This window comes from Trachinotus anak, unplaced genomic scaffold (genome assembly GCF_046630095.1).
Source record: "Trachinotus anak isolate AG129_WGS33_773 ecotype Australia unplaced genomic scaffold, CSIRO_AGI_Tana_v1 ptg000019l, whole genome shotgun sequence".
Lineage (NCBI taxonomy): Eukaryota > Metazoa > Chordata > Actinopteri > Carangiformes > Carangidae > Trachinotus > Trachinotus anak.
In genome coordinates, this window is record NW_027273870.1 from 418,593 (window position 1) to 432,690 (window position 14,098).

The following is a 14,098-nucleotide window of genomic DNA, read 5'->3' on the forward strand; positions in this document are numbered from 1 at the left end:
TTTGGCTACACTTAAACCGCGCACTCTTTTGACGTCACTCACATCAGGCGGGACGTTTTCGGAGCGTTTAGGAATTTAATGCAGCGTTTAGCTTTTTACACTTTCATTAATCAGGCGATGGTGTGATTTCTTAGCTCGCCGGGTCCGTGTAAAAGAAAATTAAGATGTAGTTTAGCTTAGTTAAAGTTACCGTCGCACAAATTGACGTCACGATCCATCACGCATGACCGCCAAGCGCCGAAATCAAAACGCATCCGGACAGTTTGAGTTTCTCTGCAATGCGAAACAAAGCGACTCTGAGCCAAAGCTGTGAGGCTGCAGTCAGTGCACGGAGAGAGGCGGGGGGGGCGGTGTTATCAGAGCCGAGCTGCGCCACCCGCCCCCCCCAGCCCGGGGCTCGACCACTGCAGGGGCAGAGGAATCACACCTGCGGCGCAGCTTACACCAGAATCGCGCCCGTTTTCTTGCGGCAGATCCAGAGGAGGAGGCGCAGTGATGGTGACCAGAGACCAGGCCCTGCTCCCTCTGAGGAGCAAGAGGTGAGAGGTCAGCGTCGGTTCCCGGCATCTGCAGCATCTCACCTGAGACAGGAGGACAGGTGTGTTGCGTCTGCCCGCAGAGCACAGCTGCCCCCCCCCTCTCTGCACAGCTGTCTGCAAGAAGCCAGATCATCCAGTGCAGCTTTTCCGGTGCACACAGTGCTCGGCGCCTTGCAGAGGAAAGCAGGCGAAGAAGCGCAGGATTTTGGATCCACAGGTGAGACTGAGCCACAGCCTGGTCATGATCTGACTGTCTGTTCTCTCTGTTCACTCAAAACTCTCCTCTTTCCCGTACAAAGCGGGAAACCCCCTGCACACCCACCGAAAAGAGAAGAGGAAAGGAGATGAGCGCTCTGAGAGGGGGGCCAAGCGTCTGAGGTGTGGTCTCCCGGACACGGATCAGGGTCCCCTGTCAGCGCCGCCGGCCCAGGACAGCACCGTGCTCCCTGTGGAGGAGCCGCTGAGGCAGCAGGGGGGGAGCTGTGTGAACCAGCGGGAGCCAGAGGACACACAACCTGCTGGCCAGCCTCCCACACCCTGTGATGTTCTCCACAGAGGTAACCCCCAGGTTGTTTTTGAGCCCTTTCAATAGCAGAAAATGAAAGTTCTCTCTTTTTGTCTAGGATCCAGTTTGGAGGATGTTCTCTGGACAGACAAGTACAGTCCTCAGCACTCAGGTGAAGTCATCGGTAACTCCGTCTCAGTGCATAAATTACACAGGTGAGGTTTGTTTATTGGCTCTCTGACCCTTTCACTGACGTATTGCACTCGAAATCAGTGCGAGCACAACTTTTTCTTTTGGTTTTTGTCTGGAATTCAGCTGGTTGAAGAAATGGAAACTCAGAGCCGACCGTGACGAGAGGAGAAAAATGGCGGAAAGGAAAGATGAAGATAACAGCAGTGGTATGGGCATGACCTTTGCTCGTATATCAGGGTCAGACTTCTAATGAGCTGTGACCAAATGTTTGTCACAACTCTGCCTACTTTTGTGTGTCCACATAAATAGAGTTTTATTTTAATGACCGAGGATTTTTGGGGGGGAAAGTGACGACTGTCCTCCTGTGCAGCCTCGTGGGACTGTGGAGACTTCCAAGGTGAGGCTGGTGCACAGGACGACAGAGAGGACCCACTGTGTAACACCCTGCTGATAACTGGACCTCCGGGGGTGGGGAAGACTGCCTCAGTGTACGCCTGCGCTCAGGAGCTTGGCTTCAAGGTTGGAATTTATGAAGAGGTCCACCGATAATTGCATCTGTATTAATATCTTTAAACCATCATTTCCATCAAAGAGTAATGTAACATCAGACATCAAACATGAACACGTGTCGAATCTAATCCAAACTGTCCCTTCCTTAGAATAATAAGATCTCCCAGCCAAGGAGAACCTGTTTGTTATTGCTTATAAAAACGGCATCATATTTGATTGAATCATAAATTTACCTGAGAAAGTTGACACATAAACGCAACTCACAATAATGGAAAACTGGCCTCATGGATAGACTCGCTAGAAATAACTGATAAAAATAAAAAATAATGTTTTAGACTTTGTTATTAAAAAGCTATTTGGCAAAATAGTGTCTGTCAGCAGCACAATTATTATACATGCAGTCTGAAATTATTCACTCATCAGTGTCTACACCACTGACGACTTGACAAAATGATCCATTACTTAAAATAGCCAGTATGTGATGTGTCTGTATCCTTACTCTTCTGGCCATTGAGGACTCGTTTTCTGTTCTACACAGAAAAGTTTTTACTCAGATGAGCAGATTACAGATATTTCCATCTGATCTCGTGCTCCTGCAGCTCATTGAAATGTGAGATTATTAACCACAACACTTATTATTCAAAAAGAAAAGTCACAAGGGCACATTCAACATGAAACTTGGTCTGTGGCCCTTCCTGGGACTCAGCTTCACCAGGTTGTAGCTTGTTTTCATGACAAGTAATCGCCTGGATGTCAACTTGGATAAGAGAAGTCGTCATTTAACTTTTTCTTTTCCTCTTTAATCGAAGGTGTTTGAGGTGAACTGCTCCTCACAGCGCAGCGGGCGCCATGTTCTGTCCCAGCTGACGGAGGCTACCCAGTCCCACCTAGTGGAGACTTCGGGCAAGGATCCACTGAGACCAGCTTACCTCAACAACTACAACACAAGCAGCTGCGCTCCTAAACCTGAGACTTTACCTGGTAGGAGATGACTAACAAAGACTGACAAGGCTGCAGCAATTTGTGTTGTGAAAAAAGTTTTTTTTAAAAACTGATGTGTGTAGTTTAGTAATGGAGGCTTCAGAGACATATTAACGTATTTAACAGACATTTGTATTTTTTTTTAAACAGGAAAAACACTGCCTCCTAAAAATGTCATCTCTACCACAAAAAAGAGGACAGCACAGAAGTTTGGCCGCTCTCATCGCAAAGGAAAAGCTAATCCAGCCACAGTCACTTTGGCCAACTACTTTAAGATGAAAGCCAAAGCAGATCACTTACACTTTGGTGGTCTGTCGCCATCTGAGAAACCAGACAGCAAGAAGTCGGGCAGCCCATCACCAGGCTGTGATCAAACAGGGCCACGGAGCAGAACGACAGCCACATCACTCATTCTGTTTGAGGAGGTAAAGCATTTGGCAGCCGGACGCTGTAAGACCTATAATTTCATGGGTATGAGGCTGCACACATCCCATGCTGGGTCTGCGTTGATCTGTTTGCAACTGTCTGCTCCCACAGGTTGATGTCATATTCAGTGATGATGTTGGTTTCCTCGCAGCCATCAAGACTTTCATGACAACCACTAAAAGGCCAGTCATTCTGACCACCAATGGTAAATGGACACGCTGTGTAATTTAGAAGAGAATAGATTTGAAGACAAGCTGTGATGCTAAGTAAATGTCCTCTTTAGACCCCTTGTTCAGAGAGAGATTCAACTGCAGCTTGGAGGAAATCATTTTCAAAACCCCATCAGTGGTGAGTCACATTTTTATCTCTGCATTCTCGTACAACTTCAGTGTGAAGCCCACACGTTTCCTGAAGGAGCGCCACGCTTTTCTTGTATGTTCGTGTCAAAAAAACAAACTCTGCTGGCTACTCAGTCTGCTACACATGCAGACGCATTAGCTCAAAAACGACCCAGTTTGTCATGAACCTACTCCCCCTGTCCCAAGGCGACTGTCTGCAGCTACCTGCAGCTGCTGTGTGTGGCTGAGAATGTGCGGCTGCAGTTGGATGATGTTCGCAGCCTCCTCCAACTCACCTGTGGGGACGTCAGACGCTCTCTGCTGCAGCTGCAGCTCTGGGTGCACAGTGGTGGAGGACGGGCATCTCAGGGTGGAGGCTTTCCTAAACAGTCCACTCATGTACGGTGTAAGTATCACATCAAAGCCCCTTATAGACACAGATTTTGTTACTAAAAACTTTCAATACTGGTACGGATTTACAGGAATTTCACCGTTTGTCAATCTAGACTCAAATGATGCTGAAGTCAGAGACAATTTAGACTCCAGTCTTCCTCCATGTGACACAGGCTGCACTGCCAGCATGCTAGGTCTCCACCTTGTAACCCAAAGCAAACTGCTGAACCTTCTAAAGGCAAGTGTCCATATCTATATAAACTTCTTAAGCTTTTCCCCAAAGAAAAATGCACTTTGTCAATAAATTGTCTTTGATTTTTCAGAGTCAGCACTGGACTGAAACAGACGCCAACGAGCTCCTGAGGCTCCTCGCTGAGAGCTGGAGAGGAGGTGTGCCTCTTCTCTACACCAACTTGGAACTCCTTCTACCCATCAGCACCAAGGGAACCTCAGTCCACCACCTGGACAAGGTGTCTTGTTCTGGGCTGCAGGGTGAGCTGGCCCCCCCTGACCCTGATCCTCACCTCCAGCAGCTCAATCCAAGTGTCAGTCCGACGGCGTCAGCGACCAGCAGCAAACCTGTGAGGACTATCTCCAGGCTTAGGCGAAGGAAATATATTGCAACGGTGTTTGACACCACGTCATCTTCCACTTTGACAAACAGACCTCAGAGACCCTCGTTATCATTACAGGGGGCTCGTTCAAGACCCCCCAGTTCAAGTGACAAGACTGAACAACTATCAGCCAAAGTGACAACTGACTGTTTAGACGCCCTGAGTGACTTCTTTGACCTGATGTCGTACCTTGATGTCACTCTGCCCGCTGCAGCACAGCTGGTTTCAGGCTCCTGCAGACCTGAGGCGTTTGTCTGGACGGGGGCAGAGATGAAGGACGGCCTGTTGGATGAGATGAGCGAGGAGGGGGGCAGGAGCTGCAGCCAGGAGAGGCTGCTGGATATCCAGGCTGCTGCTGAAGGCCTGGGCTTTCACAGATGCTGGTGGCGAGTGTCTGAGGCGTGGACCCAAGCCCGAAAATACACACAGGAAGTGGAGGACAAAAAGTGGGAGAGGCTGGTGGAGAGACTGACCCTCCCCACCACTTCTAAAAGACAGAGCCTCAGATTTAGTTCTCAACCTCTGTGCGCACCAGGGTGAGTCTGTTCTCCACCTCAACTCTTGAAATCTGATCCATATAGTTTACTATCTGGTATTTCACTTTGTAACATGACCAATACAGGTTTTGTGCCCTGTTTAGACTTGAGTTGTCCTTCCATAAGCTTCCTTTAGTCATTTGGATGTCAGATTTCCTGTGGATTTTAAGGAGATGAGGCACGTGGATGAATTTGGCTGCTATGTTTTCATAAAATGTACGAAAAGAGCATTTTCCAGCTACATGAATCACTCATTTCTCTGGAATCTGGAAGAGCCAAAGCAAAACAAATGTTTGTTTTTCACCACGTTACACTTGTGCCTCTCCCTCCAGTGTGTCCCAGAGAAGGTACGAGCTGAGCAGGAAAGTGCTCAGCAGTAAATCCCTCAGCCTACTGGGAAACAGACAAGCTGTCAGTGTTGACTACATGCCGGTGCTCCGCTCCATCTGTCGCTTTCATGTAGCACAGCAACAGAAAGAGGAGTCAACCAGGTGAGCCAGACACAGCACACAGGTTTAGATTCATTCTGTCAGAGGTCCACAGTCTTCAGTTCAAATAATGAATATTTCACACTTAGTGGGTCATTATAAATAAATGAAATGTAACATCAGAGTGGTTAATGTGACACTGGGAGGCAGATGATGGCTGTAATTTAAGTCCCACTGCTTTCACAATGCAATCATAACTTTTTGTGATATCATACATCCAAATAATTTGTCCCCTGCAACAGGTGTCTGAACTACCTCAGCAGCGCACACCTGGGCCTGTCAAAGTCAACTTTTCAGCTCCTGGCAGAAGATTTCTCTTAGAGAAGAACCTGGACTACCTCACTCCACTCCTGTCAATATTTATTTTACTGTGCATTCATTTTACTGAGTACTGTTTTTCAGATGAATTTAACACACTTGAGATGTATGACCAGGTTTTATTTACATATAAGTACAACCATGAAGAGTAAATAAAAAAATATTTTTTTTAAATTATCTCAATTCTTTTAGGATTATCCCTTTTTTAAATGATCGTTCACATACAGACATGGGTTGCTGATGACAACATTTTTTTTATTTTTTTTTTAATTTGTAAAAAGTTAGTGCATAAAATCTAACACTAACCAACTTGAATGAAAATCCTCAGACAGCAGCAGATAGATGGCTGACAGCAGTTAGCTTATGCAAGTGTTCAAATCAACAAGTTCAACATTAGAAATAACAAAACACCATTAGAGTGTTTGATGTAACCATAAGATATTCAATACTTTAAATATGCCATCAACCACCACCATCTCTGTTCATGGATTCAGATGGGCTCAGAATGCCACCCAGGAGGTCAGTTTTAGTGAATGAGGTGCACGGTCGGGGCGCGAGTTCAGTCCAGGTGGCAGCTAAGTGGAAGATTCACTGAGCAGCTCGTAAAAAGCTACCGCCTGAAGCAGGGCATCGCAGAGCTCCTCTCCTCCTCTTCTGCTCCCTATCTGGAAGGAGTTCCTGTACTTGACCAGCAGCTCATGGGGAAAGTTTATCCTGGGAATCTTCTGCGTCACCGACTCTGTCATCAGCTGTCGCACTGTCTGAGCCCCGCTGGTCCGACACTCACCCACCATCAGTCCAAAATGGCGTCCCACGGCAGTTCGCATCATGTTCAAAACTCTGCAAAGGAAGGAAGTTAGAAAGAAATTAAAGAGGGATTTAAAGTGCACACTTCACCGGACAGAATCACAAACAACTAAAAGCTGAAGCATGTTTGGTATTAAATATCATTATGAATGATTTATATGATATGATGGTGCATTTTGAAGTTGAAAACATTATTGACATGAAACCACTTTTTCCCACCTGGGAGGAATATTGGACTCTGGCGCTGGGTTTTTTGGCTCCAGCAGAGCAAACAGCATGGCCTCCACCGTTCTCATGTGTGCCATAATGGGGAACAGAGCAGTATTCTGGACTGAGATTGAGGATTTCTCTATAATGTAGAAGTCAGCAGAAGGGAGGAGTGACACTGCTGCAGAAACCTGTTGGCAGAAGAGAAAAATTACAAATTGTGCAGGTGGATATGAGTTTAGATTCTGTACAGTGAGCTCCAATCAAATGTTAGTAACAAAGTAAAAACACAAGGACAATGGCTGTCACATCATCCAACAAGTCGCAGTGTAAATATTCAGTAACATGGACTGTGAAAGTCATACTCACGTCATTCAAGTAAGCAGAAGCCATGTATGTTCCTCTCAAGAAGTTAGGACAGTCCAGGTGCTGCCAATTCAGTACAGTCATCCCACGGTCCACATGAGCCCAGGCGATTTTATTAGTCCCACATATTATTGACACTATGGAGTTGGCTTCCTGAGTAAAGACATGCAGAGTCATGATGAGCGGTCATACTGAAGATGAGACGAGCACCAAAACTATCACAAACACCAGAGGTCGGACATGAGTCATCTACCTACACCACTTGGTGATATACCAGCAGCTGCATGTCATGCAGACCCAAACACAGTCACAGTTATGGAGAAATGGGTGATGAATGAAACCTGCCCAGCCAATCCACTGTAAATTGAGTCCCTGGCTGAAAATGACCATTAAATTCGTGCACACAGGAGCAAACCTCACCTCCAGCCAGGACCTGTCTACCTCTGGCCTGATGAACTTGGCCAGCTGTATCCTCACTTTCCTCTCCTTCTTAACCGGGTTGAGGATGGAATTGAAGACTATGACAGCACTTTTGTGTTTCAACAGCGGTACATTCACCACGCTTTCCAGACTTTTAAAGGGTCCGTTTTTGGTCCTGTACTCCACAAGGCTGAGTAACTTGCGGCCTCTGAGGAGCTTGACGGCGCCCAGCTCCGACGGTGAGGCGGTGTTGAGCAGCTGGAGGATGGCGTCTCGCTGCTCGGGGGTGTAGCAATGGTCCAGAGGTCTGCTGCCGTCCTCCTTGCAGGGCTCAGAAGGCGAGGAGAGGGCGGCGTTCAGGGTCTCAAAGCCGGCCACGGGAACCCGGCTTCTCCAGCAGCATGTGCACTGGAGGTACCGCAGCTCCAGGTCAGGGAGGGAGCCGAGCTTAGGGCGACGGAATAAACCAGGCTGCCCCGCACACTGACCTGAGGAAGCACAGGGAGGGAAAATACAGCAGATAAACCGAGCGGTCACATTTAGCAGAGTTTAACCTTTAAAAAGCTTTGACTCTCTACAACAACTGAGTATAAAGTCAATTGAATATGTCAGACCCAGAGGCGGGAAAACCAAAGAAGGTCTAAAACAGATCAAACTAAAATATGAATACAACCTTTTGAAGTTTAAATTAGCATTTATAACTAGCTAAGTTAAACTAGCTTCACGTTAGCAGTCTGTAGCTCGATATTTGTGCAAACAGGAAGTAAAAGACAAAACGTTGCACAGTGAAAACCCACTTCTCTGAGCGACCGACGACAGAAATCGCCTGGCGACCCACATTGTCGTTGGTTCAAGTCAATAATCGATCGTTTTAGCTACAACATCATGCAGTTACAACAACTCTGCCCTCCGGTTGTTGTCCGACGCTTTACAATCGACCGGCGCAGCACAACAACACCGCTTTACATTGGTTCCGGGGTGCTTCTTCTTCTATCGTGTTTAGCGGGGACCAAACTCACCAATACACATGGTGCTGCATTAATACATATTTTTTACGTTATCATACCCATTTATATCACTGAGGGGAGAATAACACAAACTGCAGGCTCCAAAGTGACCTCCACATGTGAATGTGGCTGAACCATCAGCAAGGTACTGCAAAATGTAGTTAAACTACTAGTTCACTGCTCCACAACACTGCAGGTTCTCAGGTTGATGTTGGGTAAAGCTACGCTGGGATGAGATCACCAAAATCCATAATAATAATTTAAAAAATGTGAAGGTGCCATAACAAGTGCATGAAAGCTTAACAGGAGGGTCAGGAAGGTGTCAGTTATGCACAGTCTGTGCACACCCACATGGTCTCAAAGTCTAATCAGGTTTAATAATAAGTGAAATCAGCTCAGTGTGCCAGATGTGTAGGACCTTTAAAACATCACATCTTTAAATAGATTTAAAATTTAGTTTTTTACAGATGACAGAAGAGTGGTATTAATACTTCAGTGTATTTATCTACATAGACTCTAATTATAAATGTTCTTGTTATGTCTACCCTGCATTTTTGATAGCCTCTACATCTACAGTACAATCTACACCTCACCCACACCAGTCAAACTACAAACAAACTACATACAAGTCTATCAGCCTGATACTGTAAGTCATTCACCCTGTTACGTCTGTTTCACTTCCTTTCTCTGTTATTTCTGGACCTCGGCGTTTGTGTGCAGAACAATAAACTGCATGATGCTGTGCTTTTAAGAGGAAATGCTGGGCCACTGGTCAGCGAGAAGAAATGATGTTTTTCACCTCCTACAGAGCAGAATAGCTCTGCACCATGGACTGTGTAGAATCAACATGGAGTTAATACTATTTCTTGTTGGGACTCAGCTCTAACAGAGGCAATCTACCTTCACCTATGGCCAGTCTGGAAAGAAATAACAAACTCCTGCTGGATTTGGTGCGACAGCCAGGTAACAACTTGTGTGCTGACTGTGGAGCTCCTGGTGAGTACACTGACGAAGATCCCTCACCAAAATCTGTACATTTTAATCAGGACACCAGCATTGTTTCATGTTTGCTTAACTCTTCAACGATACAAAAGACCATTATACCTGATTTCTGTATGAATAAGTGTGTTTTCTTTATGTAAGTGTGAAGAATAGTACTAGTACTGTTGTTTGTTAAACTATCTCCAACATAATATTTTATCGCCAATTCACGTTTGATTATAAACTTTCATGAGGGGGAAGTGGAGCTGCTGTGTATTCTCTGATATGACCTCATTGTTCCTCCTGCAACTCCCAACACTGTGTTCGCCATCACTGCTAAAGACAGTTAATACAGCGTGTGTGTTTGTCTGAAAGAGAAAGAGAAAATACATTTAAAGACAAATAACAAATTCTACTTTGGTTTATTTCATTGTCAAATTTACATGTATATTTGTGGTCTACATTTGCCCAGAAACGACTTTTTTTCTGTCAAACAACAAGAGTTTGTGCTGTGTTTGGTTCCCTCTTACAGAGTAAATGTTGTGATCACTTTTGCACACAGATCCTGACTGGGCCTCCTACACTCTTGGTATCTTCGTGTGCCTGAACTGCTCAGGGATGCATCGCAATTTGCCCGATGTCAGCAAAGTGAAATCCATACGTCTGGATCTCTGGGAAGATTCGCTGGTAGAGGTGAATGTTTGTAGTTAGAATTTATCTTATTATAGCTTATTTAGCAATCACATATCTAATATTTATTCCATTTACATTTTTATATATTGACAGTTGCATTTTGCATTTTTTAAGTCTTTTTAAATTTCATTTTTGTAGATTTATTTTCCTAATTCATCACCCTGCCTTTCACCGCACACATTGAATGAGCATGTAACAATTAAAACCTTTGAATTTTGAATCGCGAAAGTGAATCTGTCCACTGTGTTAATGCTAAATGTGAGTGGACACATAGGTAATTGCTGAAGAGTATTTTCTGATCTGTTTTATATATTGTTTATAATCTCATGAGGTTTGTGTTGCAAAGCAAAGCTGGATTTCCAAATTAGTTGCATAACCCTGAATAATTTTTCTCTTGGTATAACCTTTAAATTCTGTGTTTCAGTTCATGCGTGAGAGGGGAAATTCTGCAGCCAAAGCCATTTTTGAGAAGTGCGTCCCTGTCTTCTTCTACCGCCCACAGCAAAAAGACTGCATGTGAGTGACCGCTTGTACCAGCCATTCACCTCACTGGCTCAGTGGAAGTGAAAAGTGAAGACTCGACAAATACTCTGATTAGTGAATGGGAGTGGAGCGCTCCTGTTGCACAGGCAGTGTGTAGAAAGAGGAACAAACAATGAGGGTTGGGTGCTGAGGGGGAGCTTCTGCTAAAGACGCTATTATCAATGACAGGTCTACATGTTGTCAGTGGCTTCAGTGTTTTTACTTAAACACTTTTCCTCATGTTTCATCCACGAGGAAACGTTAATGACTGTCTTGCTCTGCTTCTAGTGTTCTCAAGGATCAGTGGATCCGCGCAAAGTATGAAAGAAGAGAATTCACAGGAGAAAATAACTACTTTCACCAAGTTTATAGCTCAGGTAATAATCCTGCTGTGATACTAACGAGAAGATATTCTGCCTTTCAGCAACATGTCTGAATCAGCATTTGCTTTCTGTACACATCACAAGATGCATCCCCTTTTGTTTATATGATGTTTCTGATTCAGATTCATTTGAGTCAATACTATGGAAGAAGGGAAAAGACAACAAGCAGTTTCTTAAGAGGATCTTCGTGTTGTCCCGGAAAGACTTCACCCTCAGATACTTCATTAAAGAGGATGTGAGTAGTTGTCCACAATGTTTTATGAGCATACTTGGGATACACTCAAAAACTGTTTGTTTCTAATCTTATAAAACGCTTCCTTATCCCTCGCATTAAAAAAAAAATATATATATATATATATATAAGTCCAAGGTTCCCAAAGCTGTCATCTGCATGAAGGATCTGAATGCAGTTTTCCAGCCAGAGAAGGTCGGTCATGCTCACGGTCTGCAGATAACCTACCTGCAGGACAAGCGTACGAGGAACCTGTTTGTTTACCATGAGAAGGGTCAGGTGAGCTCAACTACTGTAGCTGTGCTACTTAATTCACATTTGGAACAGATAAAGTACCTGTCTTGGCAAATACAGGATGCAAACAGAGCCTCTTACCTCTGAAAATCACACTTACTGTTAGAGAGAGAGAGAGAGAGAGAGAGAGAGACCTGCATGGAAGCAGTTGGTGTGCACTATTGTTGTCCTGCTGTACTGTCCTTGATCTGATGCCTTATTCTGTAGGTAATTGTATCCTTATTCAATGCTATTCGGGCGACACGACTGGCATACCTCCAGAAGAAACACCCTGCTCTTCAAGTTAATGATGTGAGACAACTTTTCATTACTCAGATAGAGTGTTTAAGTGTTAAACTACTGTACAGTGTTAAACTGCATTTCCTGTGTTTCCTTACACAGTTAATACCTCAGTTAACAAGACACTGCCTGAAGGAAGGATACATGGAGAAAACTGGCCCAACGGTCTGTCAGCTTCCTTAATTTAATACAGAAATCATTGCATTTATTTACCTTTGCTACATCTGACAGAGTTATTTGATTCTTTGCTTTGACTTTCTTCCTTCCTTTCTTTCTTTCTTTCTTCCTTCCTTCCTTTCTTTCTTTCTTTCTTTCTTTCTTTCTTTCTCCCTGTCCCTCTTTATCTGTTTTTTTTTTTTTGTCAGCAACGGGAGCCGTTCAAGAAGAGGTGGTTCACGCTGTGCTCAATGGACAGAAAGCTTCTGTATTTTAAAAGTCCTCTGGTAAAGAACAGAGAATGTGTCATAGTGTCTACACTGTGTGTGAAAAGTGAAAAATACCAAAGCATTCAAAAATAAAAGATTTCATTACTTAGTTCTAAAAAGTAAAATAATAATGCATCCAACCAGTTGTATTTTCCAGTGTTTCTGTTTGAATTGATTACTGCCATGTTTTTCACTGAGCACATCCCCGTGCTGCACGTTTTCACTGTCAGGATGCTACAGAGCTGGGTGCTGTCTTCATTGGCTCAGAGAGCCACAACTACTCTGTGTCAGAGAGCAGCAGCAAGAGCTCGAGGGGAGGCCGGTGGCACTGTGGCATCACGCTGCAGACTCCATGCAGGGAGTTTCTGTTCATGTGTGAGCTGGAGCAGGAGCAGAGGGAGTGGCTGGAGGCACTAAGGGAGGTCATCTCTCAACCCATGACCCCAGAGGACTATGCTAGTAAGATACTGATTTTACACCTGGTGCAGGACAGCTGTGCTTAGCAGACGGCATAAATGAGAATTAATAGTGACTTACTTTCTGCCACAGAGTCCAAACTCTTTCTTTCATTGTGTCTTTGATACAGATGAAGCCAACTTAAGAAGAGGGAAATGACTGGAACAGTTTTACCTGCTGATGTGCAAAATATCAGGATACAATAAAGAGGAAGTTTCCTTTTGGGACATAACAGACTGAAAGTGATACTCTTAATTCTGTCAGTGGGAATAAAAAAATGGAGACAAACTCACACTCTCTTATTACTGGTAAGAGAGTTCAACACCACTGACAAAGACTCTAAGACTCTTGTGACTCTTTGGAGAAGCTGCTGTCCCAGCTGAGACTGTAGATCCAAGCACATCAGAAGCAGAATCCTCGCATCATGTTATGAATACACTGAAACAATATATTGTATTTATTAAAAACAGGGACTGTTTGTCTTACACTGTTGTATTTTAGCTGTGTATATATTTGAAACCGAAAGTTTTTCAAGAGTTGAATAAATTTGATCCACAACTAATTCCTGCTTTTCACATTTCACCATTTTAGAGGAATACATGTGCATATTCCTTCTCAGTTGTGCAGATACAGTATACTGAGGATTATATCAGCATTTATTATCAAGGGCAGGTTATTGTGATATACAAGGCCAAGTGGACAACTGCCACAGGGCCCTAAAGTGCACAGGGGACCTGAAGGCTCCAGGTTCACCATTTGGCAATGAGTTTGTGGTCCCTGAGTTATTAACAAATTTGTTTCTTAATACTGTAAAACACATTATAAACTGAAAGGCAACACCTGTACCAGACTTGACACCCCGTCTGTTTTTAAGCTTGTATTACTTCTGTTCATATTGTGCTTTCATAGTGCGTTTCACCACAATAATTTATGATTAATACATATCTAATGCACCAAAAATGGGAGAAACTCTGTTGTCATACCATCTGGGCCCTGGTGATAAAACTGACCCTGAATTACCAGATGATTTCTAAGCCCACTCCTACAGTAGTGACTGAATATGTGCATATATGTGTGAACATCAGTGGCAGTTGTAGCTGTAGCAGTGTTGGGTGAACTTTAACTGAAAATATGGTGCAAACTCACTGAGATTATTCCTAAAGTCCTGTTTCAACAATGTAGTAGT

The 14,098-nt window shown here is 44.2% G+C and overlaps 3 protein-coding genes across 3 annotated transcripts; 2 read left to right on the plus strand and 1 right to left on the minus strand.

Annotated features, from left to right (window-relative positions):
* The first annotated feature begins 124 nt into the window (after nucleotides 1–124).
* On the plus strand, nucleotides 125–6,014 carry atad5b (ATPase family AAA domain containing 5b). Its single transcript, XM_071505354.1, has 14 exons — nucleotides 125–756; nucleotides 839–1,096; nucleotides 1,163–1,259; nucleotides 1,360–1,442; nucleotides 1,607–1,755; nucleotides 2,556–2,727; nucleotides 2,878–3,152; nucleotides 3,265–3,358; nucleotides 3,437–3,501; nucleotides 3,699–3,897; nucleotides 3,998–4,122; nucleotides 4,208–5,034; nucleotides 5,367–5,525; nucleotides 5,765–6,014. The coding sequence occupies exons 1-14, from the start codon at nucleotides 279–281 to the stop codon at nucleotides 5,841–5,843; spliced, it is 3,060 nt and encodes a 1,019-aa protein (XP_071361455.1). The 5' UTR covers nucleotides 125–278; the 3' UTR covers nucleotides 5,844–6,014.
* tefm (transcription elongation factor, mitochondrial) lies at nucleotides 5,940–8,596 on the minus strand. Its single transcript, XM_071505358.1, has 5 exons — nucleotides 8,438–8,596; nucleotides 7,641–8,128; nucleotides 7,224–7,373; nucleotides 6,867–7,045; nucleotides 5,940–6,680 (listed from the first exon to the last, which is right to left on the minus strand). The coding sequence occupies exons 1-5, from the start codon at nucleotides 8,478–8,480 to the stop codon at nucleotides 6,416–6,418; spliced, it is 1,125 nt and encodes a 374-aa protein (XP_071361459.1). The 5' UTR covers nucleotides 8,481–8,596; the 3' UTR covers nucleotides 5,940–6,415.
* Nucleotides 8,597–9,331: 735 nt separating this feature from the next.
* LOC139636924 (arf-GAP with dual PH domain-containing protein 2-like) lies at nucleotides 9,332–13,763 on the plus strand. Its single transcript, XM_071505357.1, has 11 exons — nucleotides 9,332–9,643; nucleotides 10,191–10,321; nucleotides 10,746–10,837; nucleotides 11,132–11,220; nucleotides 11,349–11,461; nucleotides 11,591–11,737; nucleotides 11,960–12,043; nucleotides 12,134–12,196; nucleotides 12,397–12,474; nucleotides 12,687–12,915; nucleotides 13,043–13,763. Exons 1-11 carry the CDS (start codon nucleotides 9,556–9,558, stop codon nucleotides 13,069–13,071), a joined length of 1,143 nt encoding a protein of 380 aa, XP_071361458.1. The 5' UTR covers nucleotides 9,332–9,555; the 3' UTR covers nucleotides 13,072–13,763.
* Nucleotides 13,764–14,098: the final 335 nt, after the last annotated feature.

Coding starts and splice junctions, on each gene's coding strand:
- LOC139636924 (XM_071505357.1), top strand. CDS start 9,556: ATGGCCAGTCTGGAAAGAAATAACAAACTCCTGCTGGATTTGGTGCGA. Junction 12,044..12,133: donor CTGCTCTTCAAGTTAATGAT/GTGAGACAACTT, acceptor TTCCTTACACAG/TTAATACCTCAGTTAACAAG. Junction 12,197..12,396: donor TGGAGAAAACTGGCCCAACG/GTCTGTCAGCTT, acceptor TTTTTTTGTCAG/CAACGGGAGCCGTTCAAGAA.
- atad5b (XM_071505354.1), top strand. CDS start 279: ATGCGAAACAAAGCGACTCTGAGCCAAAGCTGTGAGGCTGCAGTCAGT. Junction 1,443..1,606: donor AGATGAAGATAACAGCAGTG/GTATGGGCATGA, acceptor CCTCCTGTGCAG/CCTCGTGGGACTGTGGAGAC. Junction 3,153..3,264: donor CACTCATTCTGTTTGAGGAG/GTAAAGCATTTG, acceptor CTGCTCCCACAG/GTTGATGTCATATTCAGTGA.
- tefm (XM_071505358.1), bottom strand. CDS start 8,480: ATGTGGGTCGCCAGGCGATTTCTGTCGTCGGTCGCTCAGAGAA. Junction 8,129..8,437: donor GTCGTCGGTCGCTCAGAGAA/GTGGGTTTTCAC, acceptor GTGCTTCCTCAG/GTCAGTGTGCGGGGCAGCCT. Junction 7,374..7,640: donor TAGACAGGTCCTGGCTGGAG/GTGAGGTTTGCT, acceptor GTCTTTACTCAG/GAAGCCAACTCCATAGTGTC.